General features: G+C 30.0%; 1 protein-coding gene across 3 annotated transcripts; it reads right to left on the reverse strand.

The window, feature by feature from the left end:
* Positions 1-661: 661 nt before the first annotated feature.
* On the reverse strand, positions 662-26,927 carry LOC123299576 (inositol hexakisphosphate and diphosphoinositol-pentakisphosphate kinase). 3 transcript variants are annotated; one of them, XM_044881819.1, is made up of 22 exons: positions 26,798-26,927; positions 20,911-21,165; positions 20,434-20,665; positions 20,118-20,272; positions 18,734-18,835; positions 18,479-18,669; positions 17,607-17,888; positions 16,780-16,968; positions 16,627-16,712; positions 15,715-15,861; positions 14,010-14,244; positions 13,733-13,941; positions 12,961-13,445; positions 12,493-12,750; positions 12,298-12,432; positions 12,159-12,241; positions 11,692-11,873; positions 5,428-7,110; positions 4,474-4,779; positions 3,086-3,209; positions 2,878-3,017; positions 662-2,408 (listed from the first exon to the last, which is right to left on the reverse strand). In XM_044881819.1, exons 1-22 carry the CDS (start codon positions 26,906-26,908, stop codon positions 997-999), a joined length of 7,002 nt encoding a protein of 2,333 aa, XP_044737754.1. In that variant the 5' UTR covers positions 26,909-26,927; the 3' UTR covers positions 662-996. The 3 variants fall into 3 exon arrangements, with proteins under 3 accessions (XP_044737754.1, XP_044737753.1, XP_044737752.1); XM_044881818.1 differs by having other exon boundaries at positions 16,612-16,712; XM_044881817.1 differs by having other exon boundaries at positions 16,609-16,712.
* Positions 26,928-27,804: the final 877 nt, after the last annotated feature.

Here is a 27,804-nt window from a genome sequence, read left to right on the forward strand (position 1 = left end):
TATTTTTCCTCTTTGCCAAACAGCTCTGTTAAACAAAGAAGGAAAATATATGGTATCTCCTCACTTGAATAGTTTTTTGGCATATTGCCCGAAACAAAAAAGAAACGCTTTTTTATAATGAAAAGGTCTATTGGATCGTTTTAGTCTTGAGTTAAACGCATCTTCACGTTTACTTCTATACCCAAGATCCCAAAAGGATCCAAAATAAAAATTGACGCCTTTTTATTTTGTATATCGCGAAATGAACTTAATTCCAACAGGGTGTCCATCTTGACACCTCAAGTATTTTTTCTTTGTTTTCAAAAATAAAATCTTAAAAGCTATCTATCTACCATTTACAAAAGTCACCTCCATTCAATATCATTAGTATTATCACAAGTTTTATATTTTCTTTACCCTTCCATTTTCCGTAAATGTTAACAACAAATAACAAATTTTGGAATCTTCCCTATAGTTTAACATTTATTAATATTAGTATTTCAGGTTAAACTGTATCACTATTTTTTTTTTTTAAATATAAAAATTATTACGATAATAAAATAGTTTAAAAGTTTACATTTAGGCAATTTAAAATTTTCAATAGTTTTTCTCATTTTACTAAGCATAAAAATTATCTAGAAGCTTAATATTAAATTTTCACATTAAATTTTTCCTTAATTTAATACAATGATTTCTGCTCATTAATTAATTTAAAACAAAAATGAGAAATTTAAGAGACTTTCTATTAAACACGTTCTAAAAATTCGATGTTTTGAAGCTTCAACCAAGATTTACGCCGGCATCACGAGAATGTAGCTGCTAAATGAATTAATTTTAGAATTAGAAAGAATCAAAATCCATTTCCCTGACGAGCCGCAAATGTTTGCTGCTTAACATGTGATCTATTCGGTCTTGTTAACATAGATTTGGAAAATTATTTTCGAAATTTAAAGGAACTATAAGCGGAAGACTTTCGAATAAAGCAAAAATCATTATAAAATAAAAATTCGATCACAATTACTGATCGGATAACGAATCACTATCATTATTCGATTTAATATTAAACCCATGCACAATATGTGATTTATCCGTTAAACTACTAGCTAAAACTAATACTGGCGCTGGTTTATGTACATTACTATCGTTAGTAGGAATGCTGTTGTTGCTAGTTGCACCACTTGATTGTTTTTGCACCGATGCTAACGTATCACGTTCCACACTTTGATTCGTAGCAAAAATATCAGCATGATTTTCAATACTTGAATTTGTACTACGATCAATATTCTCTTTGATTTCTGACGGATACAAAAAATTATTCGTTGCATATCCTTCATCAACAATTGTCGTTGTAAATCTTGGTTTCGGAACACTTTCATTAATTTTCTTAATACTTTCACTCAACAAACTATGACTTTTATTCGAGGACATTCCTGGTAATGATTTTTGTGTATGATATTTTCGATAATTTGGTTTTGAATCAATTGCTTCACTACTTCGTCGTAAATTCGCACTACTGCTGCTGCTAGTACTTTCATTTGACGATGAAGATTCCGTTGTTTTTCCGTGAAAACTTTTCGATTGTATACGATTCAATTTCAATGGTTCAATGAATGCTTCTTTGACTAACACAGCGCCTGGATTATTAATTTTATTAAAATTACATAATTTCACACCTTTAACTATTTCTGTATCAAATTTCGGTGAAGATTCTTCATCAACAACATTTGATACAAGAAAACGTTCTTTTGTAATAGCCCATTTATCGGAGCAATTTTTATTGAAAACATTTTTATCTAAATTTTGTGGTGAATCTAAATTATTGGGTGTACTATTTTGTCTACGATAATAATTACGACCAACATTGTTATTACATTTAGTGGTTAATAAACTATTGCTACGTTCTAATAATGATGGCGAAATTGATGGTTTTGGTTGTGGTGGTGGTAAATCGGTTAAATTATTTGAACAAAATGTATAAGTATTGTTACGTGGACCATTAAACGAGAATGCACGATGTAATTCAGTTTTTTTCGTTTGATTATTTGTTTTATACAATGATTCAGCAGAGCTAGATGATACAGATGCTGTGTTATTAGTTTTTTTTAAAGATGAAGTTGATGGTATTGGATTATTAATTTCAAGTAGGTTAATACTACGATGATGGTCCAAATCATTTTGAATGATGTGGGTTGAGGTTGTACAAGGATTTATTAATGACGAACATAGATTATTAGTAGAATTATTGTTACCGTTGTTTCCACCGATTAAACTGTTATCAGATGATTCTTTTGGTAATTGTGCGGAGGATTCGTCTAAAATGTCTTCTGTTACAGTTAAATCAGCATCAACTGTTGAACCAGCTGTTGCATCAGCTGTATTAAAATCAAATTCGGATTCTGCGGATACAGGTGTTATGTCTCCATTATCACCTAAAAATAATATTACTTATTATTACTAGACAACTCAACGGATGAAATAAAAAGAGAGGAATAGCAAAGAAATATTTTATTGGTTTTTTTTGAGATAAAATAAAGCGACATGGTAATAAACACCATTGAAAAGGTCTTTAAAACTAAATTTTTCTCTCCTAGGTGAACATTTCACAAAATGTAAGCTCTTAAAATATTTAATTCTAAGCTTCGATTCGCCCCCAATTAACGTATCATGCTCGAAATAATTTTCCTTGAAAATGTTTATCGATTACTAATACCGACAAATTTTTCAGAATGGGGATGATGACTAAATTTTTTTTATCACTTAGGTAAAGAAGTCTCACTACATGGATAGAAAAGTGAAGTTGGTTTTCGAAAACCTTTAGAAGTATGAAAAATATAAACGTTTAGGTTCTCAAAATGGGGGAAAGTTTTATAGATTAGTTTTTATAGACAAACTACTCACCTTGTTGTGAAATAGATTCAAATTCTGTATATCCTAATCCTGTTTCTAACAATAATCCAACATTACCCAAATCGTCATCTAAACCAGGTGCAGTTGGAAATAGTTGAGATATTGTGCCATTATTATTGCCCATTGGATATCTTGAAAGTAAAAGAAAAATATATGTGAGCATTGTTTCGAATTTTTAAAATTTGTTGTTTTTTTTTACCCATCGCTGCTAATTAAACTAGCTGACATATCACTGCTCTCCCTGGAATATACATCAGATAATCCAGTGGGTGATGATGGACCACTACTTGATACAAAACTAGGTGGACCACTCCAACCAATACCTAAACAGACAAAATATAAGGTCAAATAATTTCATTTTGTTTTGTTAAACATGTGATCATGGAAAAACTTCAAAAGAGCACAAATTTTGCTAAATAAGATCAATGAAATACACTCTTTTTTTCCTGTATAAGACCTTACGACTTTGTTGGCACCCATGACACTAATAATCTAGAGAAAAGCGATTTGTTAATGATGTAATTACTTACAGGGAAATTTAATGTGGATTTTATTTTCATGTTTATATTATATTTTAAAATTTTCTACCATTATATCAACTTAAACACTTTTGTGTCAAACATTTTTTGTCATTAAAGTTCTCCAATTAAAAATAGCGTACAATTTTGACAAGCAGTCAAAATTTTTAATATTTTTATGAAGACTGCACTAAACTGTACCTAGTGCCATTGATGTTAGCTTTCAAGGTCACGTAAAAGATAACTTAAATTCAAAGCTATTAAAAGATGAATATTTTAATTAATCCTTACAAAGAAATTAACATGTTTGTAAATCAACATATTGTAATCAATATTAATAAATCAACTTCAAAACTTTTTGAAAACTTTATTAAATCCTAAAAGTGTCTTCTCATTACCACGAAATAAATACTATTGCTTGTAAGCTTATCTATAAAAGAAGTCTATATGGATCCAAAAAAATCCAAACTTTCCAAACGGTCAGTATTTAGAGTGTTTTCGTTGTTGTAGGCAAAGGTTCTCCGTGGTTCTAATACAAATCGACTAAAATTAATTAACATATTATATACAATCCCTCATTTTAATCTCACCATCTAAATTTTTCTTCAACCAAGTATTTTCGACAAGGTCAAATTCGACGACCTCATAAGATATCGCCCTTTTACTAGTACAATTTTTACTTTGTTGAAGGAAAGCTTGGGTAGATTAAAATGGGACAACCTATTTATCATGAAATCACTTTATTTACAATAACAGAAGATTTAAGTGAAGTTTTAACTGAACTTGATCGTCTTAATTCAACTTCATCATCTGCGTTATCGGCTTCATCACCATCTGAATCCGACACAAGTAATTTAGAAATATTTTTGCCATATAATGGATGACGATCTGTAAAATTATGTAAACACAAAACTGAATTTATCTTACAAAAAGTGTTGACACTACGGCGGAGAGGGCGTTATGTTTTATTCTCATTTATGGACATCCAGAAAATAGGCCGAGTATGTAAGTTGCAATTCAACAAAGTTGAACAATTTAATTTAATTTTCACAAAGAGTTTCATACTTACTATTACTTGGTGATTGTAAACGCAAAGATTGTGCTGACGTTACATTATGTGATTGTTGTGCATTTGGTTGATTACTTGACGATAATATACCATCTTGTACAGAAGGTACTAGCGAACTATCGTTTATTGATGAAGATGGTATTGCAGGTAATGGGCAGCTTTTTGGTGGCGATGATGCAGGTGTACGCATCATTGTTGATGGACAAGTCATACGTTCCAAAAATTCATCCAATTGTCGTAATGACAATGCATTGTGTAATGTTTCTAATGGACGTATTGGTGGAACACCTCCAAAACCTTCAACAGCTTGTATTTGTAATAAATAGAAATATATATATATTTTTTTAAATATTTATTTTGTTTTTTCATTGCATTCCATTATAATTTTATCTCTCTCTCTTTATATATTAGTGAGAGATAAAATTTCTCGAGTTGACTATTTTAATTTATACTTATAACAAATTTCCCCATACAGGGTGTGTCATTTTAATCTATAATGGCTAATATCTCGTTTTGTATTTAACCAATCAAAAAATAACTTAAACAAAAGTTTCAGAGTTTGAAGAGGGGGCCATCATGTTCTGACATTAGATTTGACTCAGTTTCTCGGGTTTCTATAATAGCCAGTAAAGAAAAGAGAGAAAATAATGGAAAGAGAGAAAATAACACCTTAAATTAGAAAGTAGATCCTCATCGATAAACTTAAAGCGTATTTTCTTTCGAATGCTAACGTTTTTCGAAAAAAATTGTTAGCTTTTTAATGAGAACCAACTTTCTAATTTAAAGTTTTATTCTATCTCTTGATATCATGTTCTGATGTCAGAACATGATATCCCCCATCAAACTCAACCACTTTTGTTTAAGTTATTTTTTGATTGGTTAGTTGCAAAACGAGCTATTAGCCATTAAAGATTAAAAATTAATTAACTAAAATTGAATATAAAAAGAACTTACTTGATGCTGATGCAGTATTAGGAATCATATCCCGTAAATTGGGTGCCGATGAACTGCCACTAATTACAGCCGTTGAAAATAAAGAATTTGTTGAACCAGCTCCTATCTTCTTAAAACCCAATGGACCCCCACCAAATCCAAATCCTAGCATCTTGAAATAACTCATTTGACCGGCGATGCTGTGTCGATGCCGTCTTACATTTATTGCCGTAGTCCCGGTGGAAGCGCCCGTTTCTGTATTAGTCACATCAGAGGTTTTGGGGACAACATTGTTGTTACTTAGGACATTCTTAACACGGTTAGAACTACTACTGCCATCATTATTATTTGTTGGCTCCTGATTATTAGTAGTTGTACAGGATGATTCAGGTAAGGTAGTAACTGTTTGGTAATAATGATAGCAATAATGAAACTGAGCTGGGTGTGATAATGAACGAATTGGTTTTACACCGACACATGGTACGTACGATGTATGGGGGAAATGTGAATATGCGTACACAGGGGTTGTTGGTGGGGATAATGAACGACTTGTCAATGTTTGTTTTGTTTTATCAATCCCCTTCTTTTTATCATCACCAATCTCTTTTTCTATTTTATCCTCATTTAATAATTGTTCATCCGATGAACTAATTTTACGATCCATTTCTAATAATTCCGTTGGAATAATCACTTCATCATCGATATATTCACTAGCACTTGATTCCGACGAACTCATTGATCGCGAGCGAGATCGACTTAAATTTGGCGACAACGACAAACATTTCTCCATAGTTCTCGAATTTTCATATTCCAATTTTTTATCGTTTAGCGACATTGCTGGGTGGCTACATGATCTTGATGGGGGAGGTTTATTCGATAATTTTGGTAAATATTGAAAAATATCCGATGTTTCCTCGAATGCAGTTGGTTGAGATATTGATCGTGACTTAGATTTTTCACTTTTTGTACTTGCCTCTCGTTTTAATGAAATATCAACCGGTTGAAAGTACGGACTTATAACAACTGTTTCTTGAACTTCAGATATTTCTGTATCCAAAATATTTGGATCAGAATATGAACGCATTGGAGATTGTTTAAGTTGCGATGAAGGGATAAACGTGTTATCGTAAATCGGTACCGGTAAGGGACAATCTTCAAGAACTGAATTGGGATAATCAAAGTAATCTTGACAATAAGAAGTTTGTGTCCCGGTAAAATTATTAGATTCACTTACACGATCAAATATTTCATTTTGTATTAACGAAGATTTACGCGGTGTCATTAATTTTAACTCAGTTAATGGTAACTCATTTGTAGCTGATTCTGGCATTTTTTCGTTTAAAATTTTCTTGTCAATGTGAAATTTTAAATCGGATAATGGTACTTCGTTCGTTGGCGATCGACTAAGTTCTGAATTATCATTTTTTAGACTAGGAGGAGTTAAAAAATTTGTATCTAAATAATCAACCGATGAATTTACGGAACCTTCAATTGGTGATAAATTTGATGTTTCAAAAAGAGATTGGTGAATATCGATACGTGTTGAAGTTTGACTAATTTTATCGTCTGTTTGTGTCGTGTTAGTGGAGTTATCAAAAGGTGTAGTGTTTGAAAAAAATTCAGGAGATGATAGCGAATGAAACAAGGGCGCTGGAGCACTTAATAATAATGTACTTTCAGATATAATTGGTAAAATTGTAATGGCTAATATTTTTTTAAAAAATTATCGCGAAATAAAAAAATATAAAAAAAATTGTGGTTTTTTTTTTTGGTACCCATGCAATTTTGAAAATAATCCAAAAATAAAATAAATATAAATAATGCATGCGTAATTTTTTTTTGTTTTTTAGGTTTACGAAGCAAAATTATAAATTGGAAAATTATCGAAGAATAAAGCAAATTAAGGAAAATAAGAAAGGAATAAAGGATCAAAAAGAAAAAAAGAAAAATTATTAAACCCCTTCACCACAGATGTGTAATAATTTTTAAAAAATTTTTTACAACATACATTTTTAACTTTTTGTGTTGTTTTCTTTTGTTTTTTGAAAAACATTTATGAAAAATATTCAAAAAGATTTTTCAAAACATTCAAGGAAAAATATCAAGCTAGTTGAAATATTTTCTTGAATATTGTTTGAACATTAAACATAAATACCTAGAAGGGGATACATTTTTTTTTTTGAATTTTTGATAAATAAATCGTGACCAAAATTTTGCTTGAAAAGGACCTTACACGAAATTGATGTTAAAAAAAATTTTGAAAATTGGCCTAATAATTCTTTATAAGGTTAACAATTGGCCCAAACAAAAATATTCACAGGTTTTCGAGCTATTTTATTTACAAAAATTTACATCGCTATTGCGCCGGTTCTATCACGAATTGTACCTAAAATTCTACTAGAAGGAGGCGTTTCAATTAATATCGTTGTCTCAAGGGAAGAGATACAAATGAAGAGTAAAAGGTAAGAATTGATCAGCTTGAATGGCATTTAGCGCATGCTTCGATATGATTGCATGATCAGTAAAAACAGTTATCAAAAGGTAGCGAGATTATGATAGGCGCATGCTTTTGAATGCGGTAAACAAGGGCACTCCCCCCTTCCTCTAGTAGAGTATGTTTTTGATTATTATGTATCCCCTCTGAAGTTAATGCAATAAAACATTTAATTTCCTTTTTTAAATGCAAATCGAAAACATCAAAAACTACAATAGTCAAAATAAAAAAAACCAATCAACACACCATATTTTATGAGTTAAAAATGAATGAGGGGTGGGTTTATTGAAATTTTGTTTACGGGTAAATTATGATGAGGTTAATGTACAAAATTCTCTCTAACAAAAACTTTTCATAAAAAATCTTCCCAATTAAATAGAACAAATAATTCTTTTCAAAAGTTTTACGCTAAATTAAATTTGATCATAGACATACAAAATGCCTTAAAACTATATTTGATACTTGATGAATAACTCACTCTGTAATACTTCTATATCATCAATTCCTACAGTAGAACCTCGTCAACTCGAACCTCGTTAAATCGTAATCCTCAGTAAGTCGAAAAAAATGCCATTCCCTTCCATTGAACTCCTAAATACGCGGTATCTCGAATTGTGTAGACTTTGTAACTTGAACAAAATGTTATTTCTCTGCGAGGTATTGATAATGCATTTTTATACTCTGTTATTCAAATTTCAAAAAGCAGACTCCGTGGTCAGTAAAATATAATCGTGCCATTCTAAGTCATAATTTTAGCAATTAAATCTCCTTATATCTTGAACTACTTGTTCAGTCGAACAAGTAACGAAACAAAATGTGTCAGGTTTTTATTTTTGCGGATTTTATTATTTACTCTTTTGAGAGAATTATTTGTTCTGAATGTTTACTGGTACACATCTGTTTAAAGTTAGATGAAAATAAATGAAAATTAATAACAGTTAAAACAAAAATTATATCATAAAAAGTAGTATTATTCCAATATTTTGGAATTTTTAGAATAATTCTACTAAATTTTGATATAAATAGAAAAAGAAAGTCAAGAAAAATTAGCAAAATTAGTGCAAAAATTAAAAAAAAAAAGTTAAAAGGTTAATATTTTTAAAGTTAGATTATCTAAAGAAAATTATTTTCCTTTTGTGTGTATTTTGTGTTTCTGTGTGTATTTATGTTTGTGTGTTTGTGTGCGATGCTGTATAAATAGGACTACGGCGATAAAAAAAGTGAAGTGCGTCAAACACTGAACACAATATATCAACATCTCTCTCAGTCATAATAATAATAATAAAATACTACATAAAGGCATTCTACATTTAATAATATCAGCATGCTTATTTTTTTCTATCATAAATATCAAATTTTTATAACATTAAAAAACAATTATTTCACTAAAAAATAATTATTAATTTTTGGAAATAATCGCTGAATTAAAAGATAAAAAGCATAGACAGATATTTAGCTGAAGCGCGGACCTAAAACAAAATAGTAGAAAGGTTAACAATCCTGGTTTTCACTCATGTCATTATTTTATCTAGTGCAAGATTTGAGTGTTGGGGAGAGGAGCTAAGCACTATGAAGACAATGCCCCCTTAGATTTATGATTGTTTTAATCAGAAATATGGGTACACGAAATTTATGCTAACAAAACTTCTTTGTTAGACTGTCGAAGAATAAGGCCACTTTATTACATGAAAACGTGAAATCTTGATACGAGATTATCTTTTAATTAAGCGATTTTCTTCAAAAATTCATAATTACACTATTTCATTGCCTCACTATAAATAGCTAAAGTTTTTGAATGTTTTAAATACGCTAATTTTAATTTTAAATTAAGTACGTAAAGCATAAAACTGATTACCATGTCCTAAGTACGCACGCGTAAAAGCTTTCTAACTACAGTTCTCAGATTTCCTAAACCTAATCGAAAGTATTTGATATCAGTTTTAAGCTTCATGTTAAAGCATTATATTGAAATTGTGGAAGCCTAATAATGGAAGCCTAAAAACTAAATTCAAGTCAAAATTAATTTTAAATCATTCGTAACAATTTAATTAATTCTTTTAGTATATTTATTATTCGATTTAAGGAGAAAATTCAACAATTAAAATTGTAACACAGAATTAATAAGTGTGTTTGTCCGATACGAGCCTTCACTTTTCTCCAGATTTAGTACCCCATGGAGTAGGGGATGCTGGATGTCTGGAGATATCTCTGATTGCTGGTATCGGATTTTAAACGTAGCTAAATTTAACTCTAACAAAAAAAGAAAAGCATCGGAAAACTATCTAAAAATATTCTAAGAGATGTATAAAATAAAAAATTACATTCTAAATTTAAAAAAAAGGTTTTTCTGATTTGAAAATAAAAAAATATTGTCTATAAAGAGAGAGAGCTGAATAAAGATTAAAATTCAGTGTAAGACGCAAAACACAAGAAACAATTGACAGCAAGAACTCGGCATCGCGCGCGTTTTTTTTTATATAGTTATTTCAAAAAAATAATAGTAGAAGAGTAAATTTTACACAATAAATAAAACTAATAAAATTAAAAAATATAAACAAAATACAAAATTTAAAGAAGAACACATCCGTTAATATCAAATTAAATTTTTATGACATTGTTGTTTTTTTGTTGTATTTGAGTCATCGAATTTGAGTCCAATTAATTTTTGTATATGGCCAACCATGCTGTATTTTGGTCGTTGTCAATTTGTCAAGGAAAAAAAAAAGCGAATGTGTGCTCTTTTTTTTGGTTTGTTTCGATTTCATAATACACATGCATCATATATATAATTTTTGTAGCATTTTATTGGCCACTGCGAAATTTTTTAAGAGTTTTTGTAGTAACTTCTATTTTGTTGAATAATTAAGTATGCATAATTTTATTCAGACAAGCCAAATTGATTTCTAGATCTTAGTTTGTATGCAATTTTATTTAATCCATACTATTGGGACATTTGTTAGACGATTTCTAGTGGCATAAAAACGATCTGCGCATGGGCATACCAAGCTTTTGGCCTAAAAGGGGGAGATCAGGATTTTTTACTTCAGGTGGATCAAAATTTCATGAAAAAAAAACAGTACTTAGCCATAAGCATTTAATTAACCAGACAAGTGTATGAGCAAGATGCTCGTGGACCTACGAAGTATTGTCAAAAATGGAAAAAGGAAAATCAAGTGGACGAGTTTAACCGAGAAAAACAAAACATTGTAGTAGTATTTTTCTCTCACTATAATAAATATTCCTAAAGGCATCGAACCTAAATTCGCCACTGCAAATACAGAAGAATTTAACTTAAATATAGATATAGATTTTAAAGTTTCTTTACAATAGATTGATTTACTTTTTTTACGCATTTAACCCATTTTTTATAAAAATTGCACTTCCAAGTGTGTGGAATACCATCGGTATATGATTATGCTAATTATTCATCAAAATAGAAGTACTCGAAATACTCGAATGAAAAAAAGTAGCTTTTTATAATAAATAATAGAACAATTTAGCAGAGACAAAAAAATTACTGTAAAACAAAGCACATATAATATATAGTATAAAAAAATTATATATGTTGTCAAGTTTTAAAAAAAAATCCCTTTTATTCTGATAGTTTTAACTAAAATACATTCTTAAAATTAAAATTCACCACATAGGAGGCACATTGACGTCGTTAAACGCCATTAAATAAATAATTATTTTAGTTAAAGCCACCAATAAATAAATTAAATACCTTTCTTACCCACATCATGACAATTGAAAAAAGATAAGAGTAAAAAAAATATATAAAGAAATCATACCATTATTTTGATTCACATCGCCACGTTGTTGATCAAAAGATCGTGCACGTGGTTCGGAATCTGGGCTCACAGTACGTGAATTTTCGTATGTTGTTAAGCTACGTCCTTGTTGTTGTGCTAATTCAGCTGTTAAACGTTTTGCTAAATGTGCAGCTTCGTGACCACTTACAGTATGAGAATTTCTGAAAAATATGTATAATTTTAGTTTATTCTACACAGGGAATTGGCAAAAGTTAGGACACAAGTATCAATAGGTATCCGGGAATTTCTTTAGCAACTGAAAGCTGTTCCTGAAGGAGGAAATTAAATATTGTCATACGATGGTCTAAATTGGAACCACTGAAAATGGGTCCACTTTCTGTTTTAATTAGTCCGAATTATTATCGCCAGTTGGCGGGGTTGCAACTCCCAGTTTTCAACAGTTCGAAGGATCTTTGAAAGAATAAAAATCGTCTCAATAAACTTACCCAATTGGTATTGGATCAGATGATTTCTTTTTCGCTAGACGAGTTGTAACATCGTCAACATTATCCCGAGTTTCAGTTGATTCCTGACAATAAAAAAGTATCAATAATAGAAAATATTTATTTCTTATTCCGAACTTACAGTTTGTGTTAATGTATTACTACTTCTTCGCGATAATTCAGTGGGTGTTACATCAGCACTAAGTTCAACTTCTTCGTCAATTCTCGTTGAACAGTCTTCAGTTCTTGGTGTTGAAATAGCCGTTGATTCGCCATTCTAAAAACAACAATTCTGTGTAGAATATTATTGTAAAATAACTTAAATTATTTTACTTACACTATTTTTACCACTACTATTTGCTGTCGCGCTCTCACTACGTGAATGTGGACGAAAACCAGGTCCTGGTGGTAAATTCTTTTGTACACAACAATTTACACCCGGGCTAAAATGTAATTCAACGTGAAAACGTTCCTCACTACTTGGATCTTTTGTTGGATCTTCGTATAACATTACAACTAATTGTGCCATGTAATTTAATTCAGACACCATTGAAATATATTGCATTGCTCGTCGCCATTGTTCATCTTTTATGACCTAGGAAATCGAAATAAATGAAACAGATCAAAATAAATGATATTTGGAACAGTTTTGGCCATTCTAAGCAACAAAACTGTCAAAGAAGAAGGTTTAGGCACGGAGAACAAGGGAGTCCGCCGTTTCATTTGACCTAGACTGTCATGTGCTTGTTTTGACATTTGTAATATAAGAGATAAAGATTTATGGATTTATTAATAATACACTTACGTCAAGTAATCCTCCATATCGTAATACTGTTAATAAAGAATGTACATGACTTTCACTTGTAAAATAAAGTCGTGTGCGAACATGTCTGCCAGGACTGCTAACACCATGTGAATAGCGTGGATTTAATCGATTCACAGTTTCCTCCTCTTCACCAAATTCCTCAATATTTCGTTGTAAATCAGCACGGATTTTCTTCAACAACGGTGTACATATTCCTTGACCAATAGTTAACTTTTCTTGTTGAGTTAGCCCATATTCTTGAGGAATAACAATATCAGCTAAATATTTCGCATACATATAGAGCTCTTCAGCTTGTTCGAATTGTAACGTGTGTTGATTATGTTGTAGATCGTATTTGATGCAATCGTAAATGTCTGGTATTTTACTGATATCGAATTTTTTATTTTTATTACAAAAATCTTTTTCAATTTTACCCCAGCGTCGACCCATTAACTCCCATGTTTCACCATGATATAGAATTGCGTCTAAATAAACAAAAATTAAAATTAATCTGTTGTTAATTGCTCTAAAAACCGGAATTTTTGGAAATTATAACTCTGAATCAAATAATTGTGAATTGTAAGAGACGTAATAAATTTCGATACACCTAAAGGCACAATTCCACTGAGGCAACACTGAATGACATGTCCTTTGATCCTTGTTTCCTAATGTTAGTTATTGAAGGCGTCCGAAAGATGCGTCAATGCCGCATGCTACAGGTTGCCTCAGTGGAATTGAGCCTCAACTAACACAGGAAAAGGAAATACCTTACCTTTAGTTTTTGGATCATCACGTTTCGTTCGAACAATATCCATTAGTGAATGTATCAACGAGTGAACATGTTGACAACATCGAGCTGGATTTTTTACTATTTCCAAAGCAGCTGCTATACTTTCCGCATTACCTGGATTAATAATTTTACGTTCTTCATCCGTAAATTCACGATCTAATTGCATTAATTCATGAAGTCGAGCTTTACACCTACACAAATAAGAATCACACATTATACTTCTAAAAAAATTCTGTAAACCTTCCAGGCTAGAACTTACATATTCTGATATTTACTGGAATCACAATCATTATCTAGTAAACCATTTGTATTTGCACTTTTAACCATTTGTACTAAAATCGGTGTTAATTCACCTTCCAAAGCTAGCAAGCCTTTTGCGAAAGCAGCAGCAGTCATTTGTACACGTCCTTCATCCGATGCATAAATTTTTAAATCATGACGAAATGTTGAATGCAATCGTAATAATCCTAATCCTTGTGTTCCAGCATATTCACCTAAAGTTTACAAACAATCAAAAGTTATTTATCATAAATCAAATACACATATAATTTTGCCAAAAAAGAGTACCGGGAATTTGTAGTTATTCATTAGTTGGTTAAATCAGAACATCCCAATTATGGTCACGGTTTTACATCACGATAAAAATGTTTGAAAACATTGATTGTGTATTATCTCATCAAAACACGGACTTGAGAGGAATAGAAAGTGTTCAAAGAGAATAGAAACACAAACTTCGAAGACGCGAATTAAACAAGGAAAGGATTTATATTTGTAGTTTGGATTGGCGATCAATAAAGACTGTATTGTATTGAAGCGTTTGAATGAAAAAATTAATCTAAAACGGTCAGAATTAAGTTTTCTTTTTTTTCCCGAAAATAAAATTCTAAATTAATGTATACAAAAATCATTAAAAATGACTTTCGAAGACTTAAAAAAATCCTGATATAAATGTGCTGCGTCAAATGCAACCAACTTTCAAGGCCATAAATAATTGAAAATTTTGCATTTTCTAAATAATTCTCGGTACTTTTTTATCAGAGCAGAAATGAAATTAGGATAGTTGACTAATTTTAGCAGACGAAAACAGTCAACTACCCCAATTCAGAAAACTTTAAAACAGTAAGAAAATTAAAGACAAATATGGTAGCAATAACACAAATGATGAAAATGAATACATATTTGAGGGAAGAACTTTATGTTTGAGGTATTGAAATTTGTTTTATCAGGGAACGGGGTTATCTACTGGACGGCCGTAACGTAAAACTTTTACTTAAGCGTATTTTACAAACATAATTATAGATTTTCATTCGATTTACACCGATGAAAATTTCCATCAGTGTAATAATTGCCCTTTAAGCTAGACATCGAAGCACCATTTTTATTGGAGCACATACTTTGGTCTTCGACACAATGTAAAATAAGCTTTAAGTTTTGTTTTGATCAAAGAGGGGTAAAAACTAAAATAAATATTTAAACAAGTGGAAACTACTAATTAAAATTAATAATAAAATAATATTTATATAATACATTTTAAAAACAAGAGAACGATTATTTCTTCGGAAATGACTTAAGAACGAATTTTTCAAGTCAAGGTAGACGAAAAATGATTTTCCAATTAAATGAATTTGAAACAAAAACGATGATAAGCCAATTCAAAAATTTTCAAAAACAAAATATAAAACTTTTGTCATGCAAATAAGCAAAATAAAGTAACAATTAAGTTTTTGAACTTAAAGTTCAATTGAAACTTAATACTTAAAACAGAAAAGAAAAACAAGACATCTCATAATTTTTATAGACATCCTGTATAAATATTTATCTCATAGATTTTTCTACTGAAAATTTATTTGAAGATGTTTTTTATCCTGTAACTTATTGTGATACCATTAGAAAAAAAATAATAGTATTTATCAATATTTTTGTGTTAATCTACGAGATAATATTATTGGAATCAACACACTAACCACTCAAATGCCTGCCTTGGCCACCCGGATACATGCATCGAAAGATGCGTCCCAATTCTTCAGCTTGTATACGTCCAGCTGGCGTTAACTCACCACCCCATTTTAATATTAATACTAAAGATGGTTCTGCAGGTTTTGTATTTTCAGCTGAAATATTAATCAATAAAATACTTTAACATGTATTTTAGGATTGCAAATTTTTTTCTATTTTTAATAATTGTGACAAATTTTGTAAGCTAGATGAAGTCGAAAATGCGATTTAACATAAATTTAAATTTTTCGGTTTTAAAACATAAACTAAATTAAAAAATATAGGTTTCATGAAGTGGTCAATTCTTACAGGAGCTATGCTTACTATACCAGTCTACGTCAAATCCGGTAGTTCTAATTTTTCGCAAACTTGTATTGGCGATTTTAACCCTAAAGAAGTAGTTTTTGATAGTACCTTTTCAGGATGTTTTCCAAGTAGACTAAATCAACAAATATGAGTCTAGAATGAGACAAAGCCTTTCAAATTTTATCTACGTAACTTTATACAGAGAGGCGTGTATTCTCTGACTCTCTTAAGAATCGCCCTCAAGCTACGTGGTATAAGTTTATCTCAAGGTTGACTTACGAGAGACTTGTAACCTCTACCACCTCAGGAATGTAAAAGTTCGTTATATCTTTATTTCTCGACATGGCTTGAGATAGCTCAGTCAATGAAATGAATCTCTTAAGATTTTCCAAACCATTCAAATTAAAATTGAAGGACTCTTAATGCTTTGTTTGGTATCGTGCACGGCTCCTATAAAAATGTTCATTCAAAAAATTTGATTGGGAATAAAGGGGAACTAAATTATTTTTTTAATTAATATAAATATATGAATAAAAAAAAGTGAAAAAAAGTCGTACTACTTGATTGAGGTTTACCATCGTCGGAGGATGAACCACGTGGACGTCCTCTAGGTTGATATTTCATTTGTACTTTTCTATTGATACCAGAAAAGTGTCCATACCTGAACAAATTAAAAATTAGCATATAATTTTTGGTTTTTTTATATGAAAAATATTTGTTTCACATACATTTCAAGAACACTTTTCAATTGTTCTAATTTTCCTTGTTTCTCTTCAATTTCAGGTTGTGCTTCACGTTGTGCTATGTCAGCTAATAAGGATCGTGCTATGTCTAAAATTTCTTGTAATTGTTTTGGACGTTTTAATTTCACGTGACCATGTTTGTAGCCATCATATTTTTCGAATATTTCAAAAAATCTATGAAGAAAATCACAATCCATTAATTAAAAATTATAATATTAATTAAATCCATTAATTTTTGTCTTAAAGATAATGGTTAATAGATAACGGTTTTTTGCAGATATAAAAAAAAAATACAGTCGAATTGAGAACCTCCTCCTTTTTTGATGAAGTCAGTTAACAAAAGGGTCAGTGATTCAAAAAAATATAAAAATCGAAATCATTTGATGATGATTGGCCGAGTATTTTTCATGGTATCGTTCAAAATCCTATATTTTGGAGAAATTTTCAACGATATAATTTGGGAACTATTTATATAGTAGTACCTACAATTAATAAGCAGCGATGCATTGAAAAAGTTGAGAAACAGCACCGATTTTAATGTAACTTTTTGTACCGTGTTTATAGGACTCCAAAAAACATTCAGCCATCTTAACCTGGTCATAAAGGAGAATAGGGTCCCGCTGAGGCCTTATGTCTTCCTATGACTAGGTTAGAGTGGCTGAATGTTCCTTGGGGTCCTATAAACACGTTACCAAACTTTTCCGCTATCAAAAAACTTTCTTCCGGCTTATTCACTGTATTATGGTGGCTATGTATTCCAAAAACAGAGACATCTAAAAACTTTTTAAAATCATAAAATGTTGAAAACTTACTTGGGATGACGTACTTCCACTTTCATTTTTTGTTTAGGTGTACGATCACCATGACGTATAACAGCAACCACACATCGTAGCTCCATCATTTTACCAAAAGTTGTCGGTACAATCGGTGGATCATCTAATTGAAACGGTACACTCCATGGTATATGTAATGTGGGTGCTAATTCTCTTAATATCATATTGCCCAATATTTTCGCACAATCATCGTAATATTTATTGGAATTTTTTACAAAACTAAATCCATTTACATCACATACAAACGATTTACCATTCGCTCTGTTAACAATAAATTATTTATTAGAAATTTAATAATATCCGATAGATATTTTTAACATTATCAAGCCCGTGTGCAGGAATTATTCAAGTGGGGAGGGGGGGGTGGTTCAAACTTTTTTAGTATATTTTTTAGTATATTCAAGAGCAAATTGTGGAAATTTAGATAATTCGCGAGGAGTAATTCACGATAAATATTTCACACTTTTCCGTAAGCAATTTATTTTCGTTAGTTTCAAACGATTTCTATCGGTTTAAAATGTGAAACTTTGTAATGGCATTGCGTCCATATAGTTTATTAAAAATAAACAAAATATTGTTTATAATTAAAGACCAATTAAATGATATGAATATTATTCTTAGAAATATAATACAACTTGTATATTTATTATTACTATATTTGATTAAATTCTTGTTATGGTTCAGTATCAAAAAACTGTTTATTTTACTATAAAACTAAATAATTCCATGGAAATAGGAACCTGTATAATCTTTATGTAAAAGGGCGATTTGTTTCCGAAACAATAAATCAAGAATGTTTTGGAATGGGGTATGAAAAAAACTGCCTCTCAGAAACTAAAAAACATTCTTACCTTAATAAATCAAAACCACATACAGCTTGTTTAAATGCTAAACAAACTTTCCGTGAAATTAATTTTTCAGCATTACTTAAAATCACCGGATACCTTATTTCTTTTCCCTCACTATCCCTTTCCACTTTACCATCTAATGCCGGTGATTTTCTAGCTTCAGCATGAGCGTAATCAGGTCCAACTGTATATACCTATCAAAAAAATACATTTTGAGTCAAGTTCTCATATTCATGGCTAAATAAAAGAGAAACTTACTTTTACATCAGTCCCATCGGTTGGCATAAAGTCTTCGTAAATAAAACTACCAGTTTTGCGTACCCTTGATTCAGGTGAATAGACACTACTTCGGCTACCAATCTAAAACAGCAAATAACTCATTAGTATCACAATAATTTCAAACAGTTTTTTTTTTGTAAACAAACTTCACAAAAAAATACAAACAAGCTGAAAATACAAGCAGCTCTTCCGATGAGAAATAAACTAGAAAGGAGTTAATTTCTATCGGCATGCTAAAAAATTTGGGGTTGGCTGCTCCAACGCATATCGAATCGAATCGTCACATCGGATCCTTTTTATCGTCGCATCGGATTGAACCCTTTTTAGCATTTTAATATGGCGATAGTCATTAATTCCCTCGTGATTTTTATTCTTCTCCGAAAGAGCTGTTATTATGCGAACACGTAGTATTTAATGAGTAAAGAGCAATATAAAAATTGTCCACTACTAAACTTTAAACTTTATGAAAATTTAAGTCATTTTGTCCAACAAAAAAAAAATTATAATTACAAATATTTACGTAAAAAAACAAAAAACAAAAATGAATTTGAAAATCGATAAATTTTCTATAAAAATATTTAAATTGAGTAAATATAGGGTGTCCCACTGCTAGACATGCAAACTATAAGAGCGTATTTCTTGAGCAATTGCAAATTTTGCGTATCCATTCGGGAACACCCAATATAAAACTCTCGCTTTCAGTTTGTTTGCTCTTAAGAACAAAAAATCGCCCGGTTATAAAAGATTTAAAACAAGATTTTCACAATAATAAAATGATAATTTTTGCTTTTTCAGTATTCAAAAATTAATGTCCCCGAATAATTTTTCTATACTATCGAAACATAAATTTTTAATATTTAAAAAAATTTCCAAATAAGCCCTGAATAAATCGGGTTTTAGTTGTTTACTGTTAGAGACAACTGCAATTTATATTGAAGATATTGGCTGTGAACGAAATTTTTGATAAAATTTGATAATCTAAACATTTGAAGTTCACGTAGCCGTAAATGTTTTCATATTTAACGATTTCATTGAAAATATTTTAACCGATTTCATAGCCTAAATTAACACATATACACACCCCGCTCTCAAAATAAAATCCAAATTTGAAAACATCCCGTCTAGGCCACCAATTCCACCATTCCCTAATCTCTCTGTCATATTTCAACTTTGCTAAATATAGTAGACAAGCCACAATTCCATAAAAGTTCCCTTTGTACAATTTTGGAACGGAACACTAAACAAATTTTTAACAAGAGATATAACAATTAACATAGTTAATTGTTTAAATTCCCTGCATAATATATGTGCTCTAATAAAATAGTGGTTTATTATTTAGATAAAATAAAAAAGTTGAATTTACCTTACGAAATAATCGTTGGCTACCTCCGCCAGCAGAGGTTGGATAATAAATATAAATATTATGATCTTCAGCACTCACTGGTTTCTCAACAAATGGTTTATTAAAAATTACACCGTTCACTTCAACATGGTCTTCTGATTCAACCAATTCATGGTCTAGAAATAAAACAAGATATTTAAATTCGATTAAAAATTATCGACTAAATAGGCAAGCGTGGATCCAGAAAGGGGCAATCTGTTTGAAATGTATGTTGTCCAGCTTTCAGGGTCTCCGAATTCTAAATACGGCCCTGGCTATTATGAATTGATAAACTTACGTTTGGGATCGGGTGAGTCACGATCTAAAACAGCATATCGTGGTATTTCAATTCCCTCCTCTTCTAATATAGAATATACTCGACGTCTGTCTTGAATATCGTATTGCATATGCAAATTATTTATTAAATACGGTTTATGCATTGCAGCGTAAGCAATAGCTTTATCTAATGGAAAACCTTTTGAATGAAATGAAATAAGACAATCACATGCTGGCCATTCTTCCACTGGCATCTGGAACAGAAATAAATATATATTATTATAAAATTATATAGGATTTACTTATGTACGCTCATTACTAGAAAACGGGTAAAACTGTCAACAGTGTGGGTTTGTTTTCTTTTTTAAATTCACTGTTATTAAAATGGGCCCTCTGTAGTAGACAACGGAATTTAAGAAATTTATTTGCTGAATAGCAGAAGTTATTTTACATATTTTTTTGGAATTTGCATAAAAAGTTGAGGAAATTAACCAGTTACCTTTAAAATCACTTCCTCCGGGAACACAATCATTTTAATATATTCAAATTCTTGTAAACGTGTTAAAATCTCTTTCATCGGTTTACTTTGGGATTTTTTTGCCATCGCACACACTCCAACCACCACCTGTTTGGAGCATGGCGTCCCACCACCATTCTCATTTGAACCATCTGATACATGACTCATTAAATCACTATCAGCTAAGGAGGAATTTCCTTGATTACCTTCGTCGTCACCGCATAACTCCAATTCTCCCTAAAAACAAACAAAAACATTCAATATATAATTTTTCTACATTATTTTAGAGTTTCAAATCAATTATTTAGAAATTAGTTGCTATTAGTTTTAAAATTAGTCAAACTGGCACACTCATGAACATGTAAGTAAATTTTTGACATATTTAGATGTTTGGGCTTGGGTAAAAACCCTTAAAATTCGTGTCCTGGGATATTTTTATTTTTTCATCTTTTTTTATGCGTATGGTTATAGAACGTTTTATCCCAAGGGTAAAATTCAACTAATTTGAAGATAAGATCAGTATTTTTCAAAATATCTTCAGAAATGCGCCAAAATACAAGCTTTTCGTAGATAATTTTAGGCGAGATCTCAAAAACTATTCATCGATTAGTTAAATCCTCTAGATTTTTTTTTTCTAAAAACAAAATTATTTTATATACAAAGTTTCATGAAATTTCGAAACAGAAATCTTATTAATTACTCGAAAAATGCTCATGAAAAATACAAATTGACCCCTCCAACAAAAATTTGCTGGATCTGCACTTGTTTATGGGAGGTAATAAGTCGGAAAATATTTTCAGAAAATTTTAATTACAAACATTTACTAAAAACAGGAAATTTCAACATAATTTAGCTAGTACATTAAATTTTATTAAGATGTTAACTGACAAATGAATGTATCGGAATTTCCTGGCACTTTTCTTAAGTAATACTTGGCAACTTAAGGAGACACTTTAGGTTTTAGTGCCAAGTGTTTTTCATTCAATTCACATCGTTTCTTGATATACATTTTTTTTTTAGAAATAATTTTAATTAAAATGGAAATTCATTGACGCATACAACAAAACATGTTTGTTGTTTTAAAAATAAATTTTTGTTTTGTAGCGAAACAAAAGACATTTTTGTGTCATTCAATTCATGAAACCTTGAGTTTATTCCAGATTTATTGTTTACTTTTTTTTAAGTCATTAAAATGATTTTTCTTTAAAATTTTGGAAATTATAATGAGCTCATAAATTAGAGATTACAGGGGGTATTATTTTATCAAATTAATATAATTCTATACCCTGGGCTTCTTCAGCAGAAATAGGCAGTTTAAAGTGTACATTTTAAAAGGGCGAACGGGCTTATTTTCTGTCAGAAACAAAATGAGTGGCGGATGAAGCATTAGGCGGAGTAGGCAACTGCCTATGGGTCCCGGGTGATTAACAAAGGTGAATAAAAGGGGAAATGACAAATTTTTATGCGAAGTTTTATGGGGGCGCAAAAATATTTTTATGAACTGAACAAGCACACTGGCTGACATACAAATTATAGCCTAAACAAATCGTCGGGTCTAGATTAATAAAATATTGGGAAAAATTAATTTCAGAGGACGAAGGCCTCCTATTCGTTGTGTGCGTAGTCATGGTAGGGATAATAAAATCGATGCCAGCGCTTTAAGTGAAAAATTTTGGAGATAAAGTGGGCTGTTATGACTAATTTGCAATTATTTACATGTTAATGATATAGAAACTGTCAAATTAAAATGATTGAAAAACACTAATTAATTAAACTTAATGCATTACAAATTGTGAAAATAAGAAATCAAATTGTACAAATATTATTTTTCAAATGTTAATTATCGTAATTATTTATTTAAATTTGTGAAACAAGAATATTAAATTTTAAATGTAAGTTTTCAATGCAATCCACACAATTATATATGCATCCATTAATTCTATAATTAAAGTAGTGTATCGTTGTCATGGAAACGAAATTCACGCTCGGAGCGAATAGGGCCATCTAATTTAAGTCCAAGAGGAAAATGTTAAGTATATTGTGTGTTATATGTTATAATCATAGAGATAATAACATAGAGTCGCAAGGTCGCCGCGTAAACAGTTGATCGCTGTAGAGACTTCGGTAAAGAAAAGATCAGTATATTCAAACATATTAACGCCTCTGAGTTCCAGATCTTTTTTAGCAGTCAAGAATTCACTTATTGCGTTTCCTAGGTCTTTACACCTCTAGGTTATTTGCTCTATGGGTATAATTTAGGTATATATTTCCTATCCTTTCGATCCATTCAATATTCTGAATCAAAACAAATAAAATTGAGAATGAGATTCAGTTTTATAAGACTTAAATTTAAAACTCAATGCACAATGTCATATTTTGAAATAAACACACAACAAAAGTATTTCAATCTGAGAGTGGGATTTTTGGTTCACTCTGTAGAAAAATATTTTTAAATCTAAAATATCTTTAGGCTCTCCTAAGTCATTACATATACACAGGGTATAATCGGTTTTTGCTTTGTTTTTTAACACAGAATATACCATATTATATTTTGCAGCTGTTTTTAAGATATTTTAAAATTAAATTTTAATAAGTCGTATTATTATATCATTTTACATTTATTACATTACAAGGTCAAAGAATTTCAAAGTAACATTTAGGTTAAGGTCAATTAAAAGGAAGTATTTTCTGTGACTTGTAAATTAAATAATTTGAGACAAACATTTAAATTAAAAATTAAAAAATTGATATTTTATACTTTAGGATGAACTAATTATTAAATTTAAGTAGACAATTGCGAAAAATATTTTCCAAAAATAAAAGGTCATTGACTTGAGAAGGTTGAAACATTTTTCTGCATTTATTTTTAACCCTTAAACTACCACCTTAAAAACATACAAATTTTAAATTACCTCATAAATATGAAACATTTAAAAAACTCAGTTAAATTTAAAAAAAGAAAATTACAACACGACAAAAATACTATCAAAATTTTGAGGTTAAAGTTAAAACGATGGAAAAAAATGTAAACAATTTTTGCAAAAAAAAAAAAGATAACAGAACAATTGGTGCAGATTGAAGTGTTGACAAACTGTATCCCGAAATCGAATTTCAAAATAAATATTTTTATTTGATTTTCACTGTGAAAATATATTATGCAAAATTTTGTTTTGAATAAAATTACAAAAAAAAACCTATTTATCATTAATTTTCATTCTTATGCTAATATCGTCATTTTTTAATGCTAATAATGTAAAATTCAAATATTTAAATGTTTGCGAGTTTTATTGAAAATTTACACTAAATTTAGCTAACTAGTTATCATTTTTATTTTTGCAAATTGTAAATAATGATAAATGGAAATGATTGCAACAAATATTTCTTCATTTATTAGATCTTCCTTCGCCTTCATCACGTTGTCACATTTTCTACAATCCCCCTATCCAAATAATGTCACAATAGCAAGACTGCCCCCCCCCCCCTTAATTTAAAATTTAAAAAAAATCATCAAAAGAAGAATAAAATTGGTAATGAATTGAGAAAGTGATATTTACATAAAGTCCTTCTCACGCTAAGCAATGCCCCTCTGTTTGAATGACATATTTTATGACAGGCCCATACTGTAAAATATAGAAGCATGCCCTCCCCTCTTTAGGGTCCACCCATAAATTGCGTTTCATGTTAGGGGTGGACCCTAACGTCACATGTCAACATCAAAAATTTTAAAACGTGAATTTTACGTAAGCAAAAGACTTAAATATTACTAACTCGATCTATATTTGTAAGGTTTAGGTAGGTTTAAGTGGGGGGGGGAGGGTTGGAAACTACTGTTTCATTTTAATTATTTCTAAATATAAAATTGAAAAATATGTGACGTCACAGCAGGGGGTATTGGGTTCACAAATGTGACCACCTGTGACAAAGACGGGGGGGGGGGGGGTTAAATAATCAAAATTTGTGTGACATAAATTTATGAACGACCACTTATCCGCATCCAATATTAAAAAATTGCTTGATTAATATATTCACCTCCTCATCTCTGACTGAGAAAAATTAATAAATACGCTCGTGTTGTTGCGAACGTTTGAATATTAATTGACTAAATCGTATGATCTAATCGATTGACAACTGGCAACTTTTCATAAATTATTCAGTACGATTTGAGACCAAGAATTTTGATGGATTCATTTTTAAAAGTTACAATTCGAAAAATTTGCTTATCAATTTCGAATTTTTCTTTGAAATTAAACAAAAAATTATGTCATAAACGCGAATTCTCGATCGGCCTGGGCGAACATCTTTTTTACAAGTAACATAAGTGGCTTTATTAAAAAATTTATTTCGATTCTTTTGATATTAAATTTTGAAAAGCATTTTCCCAAGTTGAACAAATAACTTTAAAAAATCATCACAGTTTCATGAGTTTTATTTAAGTAACTTTAAATAAAACAATATTTTTATATTATTTTCAGCAGTTTTTCTGTGGATGACTTTTTTTTGAAATTATTAATTCAAGTGATTTTGAATATTTAATAATAATTGTTAATATCAGTATATTTCAATTTAATGCGTTAACAAAAAAATATAGTCTTTAGAAACAATTTTCTTACGAAAATTCGATTTCTAAAACATATGAATTTCCCGCTTCATTAAACAATAAAATTTGTCTAACATGAAAATAACTCAATGCCTCACAAAAATATATACATTCTAGATAGACTGACATTTAGCGCGAAAAATCGATCACAACTATACTGACGTCATTCACATTATTGTTGGTTTTCTTTCAAACAACAATTCTAACATTTTACGACAATGTTTTTTCATTTTTACTTCGAAATATAACATTCGCTTAAATCAATAGAAAATTGAAGAATCTAGATAATTTATTGGAGTGAATTTTAAAAAGAAAATTTTATTTATATAAATTTTTATTTAAGGATTTACCTTTTTCTGAAATATAGGATGTTCCAAAATCATCGAACCACCCAAAAATGATTAATTCTTTACGAAAGTCTAAGACGAAAAGACCTATTGTCGATTTTCGAACTGATACATTGTTAACAATTAAGACTTCGTTAATTATCGATATGAAATAAATCAAGGTATACAAAGTTTAGTTCCAAGTCTGTAACGCTTGAAAATATTGATGCTACGAACAAAATTTTGGTATAGGTGTTCATAAAATCACCCAAAGAGTTCATTTCCGGTTGTCTGTTTGTCTGGAAGCACGATAACTCAAAAACGAAAAGAGATATCAAGCTAAAATTTTTATAGCATGCTTAGGACGTAAAAAGTGAGGTTGAATTCGTGAATGAAGTCAAGGTGTTGGATCCGTAGGACCTATCTTGTAAGCCGTTAGAGATAAAGCAAAAGTTTAAATCTAAAAAATATTCCTTATAAAAAAATAAACAACTTCTGTTTGAAACATTTTTTCGTAAACATTACTGTTTACCCAGTTGAGTATTTCAACAATTAATTCAGTCAATTGTTTGTTTTCTTGTTATTTATAAGAACATTTTCGTTAAAGGTACGTTTCATTCATATCGAAGGACTTTTCGATATAAATTTCGTAAGGAATTCATAGTTTCTGGATGATTCGGTGATTTTAGACCACCCAGTACCTACAAACTATGATTTCATTTAATAATTTTGTATTGTTTATCGTTAGTATAAACAACGATAAGATCCAATTTGCAAATCCACAAAAATAATCACTATTATTCAAATCAAACATAAATAAAAATTATCGTAATAAGCTAAAACTATTATCTGAAGGAATTTCAATTCAAAATCGGAGACTCGAACCATTTTTTGAACTAAATACCGGTCAAAAAATTTGACTAAAAAAAACACAAAAACAACATACTCCAATACACTCATCACAAAAACATTCAAGTATTTCTTCCTCTTTAGTTCGTTGATGTGTTTTACGCCACTTTTTTAAACGCCACCAATCTTTTAACCATGACCATTCCATTTAAAATTCACTCAAACCACCAAAAAATTTTCAAAAATCAACAATCACAAAAAAACAAAACCATTTCAATTAAAATTCACTTTAAAGAGTAATTATGTAAATAAAAATTTTTGAATCGATGTAAAAATAAAATTAATATTTCTGTTTAATATCATTTAGTAATATGTTTTTTATAAAAAGATGATATCAGACAAGTGTTAAAGATAATAAAGAATGTTACTTTTGGGATTTAAAATAAAAAATATGTATATACTTAGTGGCGAGTTTTTACTATCAATGATCGTGTATGTATGTGCAATATTTGTTTTCATCAGTGAAAAACTCATGTGAAAAATATATCATTGCCATTGCCGCCAGTCAATGTGGTATATTATAAATTATTGTATATATTGTATAGGGTGGGACTCATGTAGACAAGATGTCAATAAAAGTTGGACTTAGCCCAAAAAATATAACAACAAATCGAATTTTATAATGGTATTATAAAAAAAAAGTTGCCATCTGTTGATATTATCTAAAACTATTCTGAATAAAATAAGGATTTCTGTTTTTTTATTTAGTAACGATAACCTAAAATAAAATTAAATTAAAAATACTTTTTAAAGGACAAGGGTACTAAAATGTAGAAAATAATTCTTTCTATGCGACACTCATACATGACTATTTGTAAAAACTGGAGGCATTCAATTTAAAAGAATGAATCGGAGTGCCTCCAGTTTTTACAATTTGGCATGTATAAGTGACGCATAGAAATAATGATTTTCTATTTTTTGCAAACCCTTATCATGGGAGTGCCTAATAATAAAAAATAATTAGTCCACCATATTGGATTTAGAATGACGTCACTTAGTTAACCATGGGTTGTCATTTGTCAATTGTCATCAAAACTAAACGAT

The sequence above is a fragment of the Chrysoperla carnea genome, chromosome 5, assembly GCF_905475395.1.
Source record: "Chrysoperla carnea chromosome 5, inChrCarn1.1, whole genome shotgun sequence".
Taxonomy (NCBI): Eukaryota; Metazoa; Arthropoda; class Insecta; order Neuroptera; family Chrysopidae; genus Chrysoperla; species Chrysoperla carnea.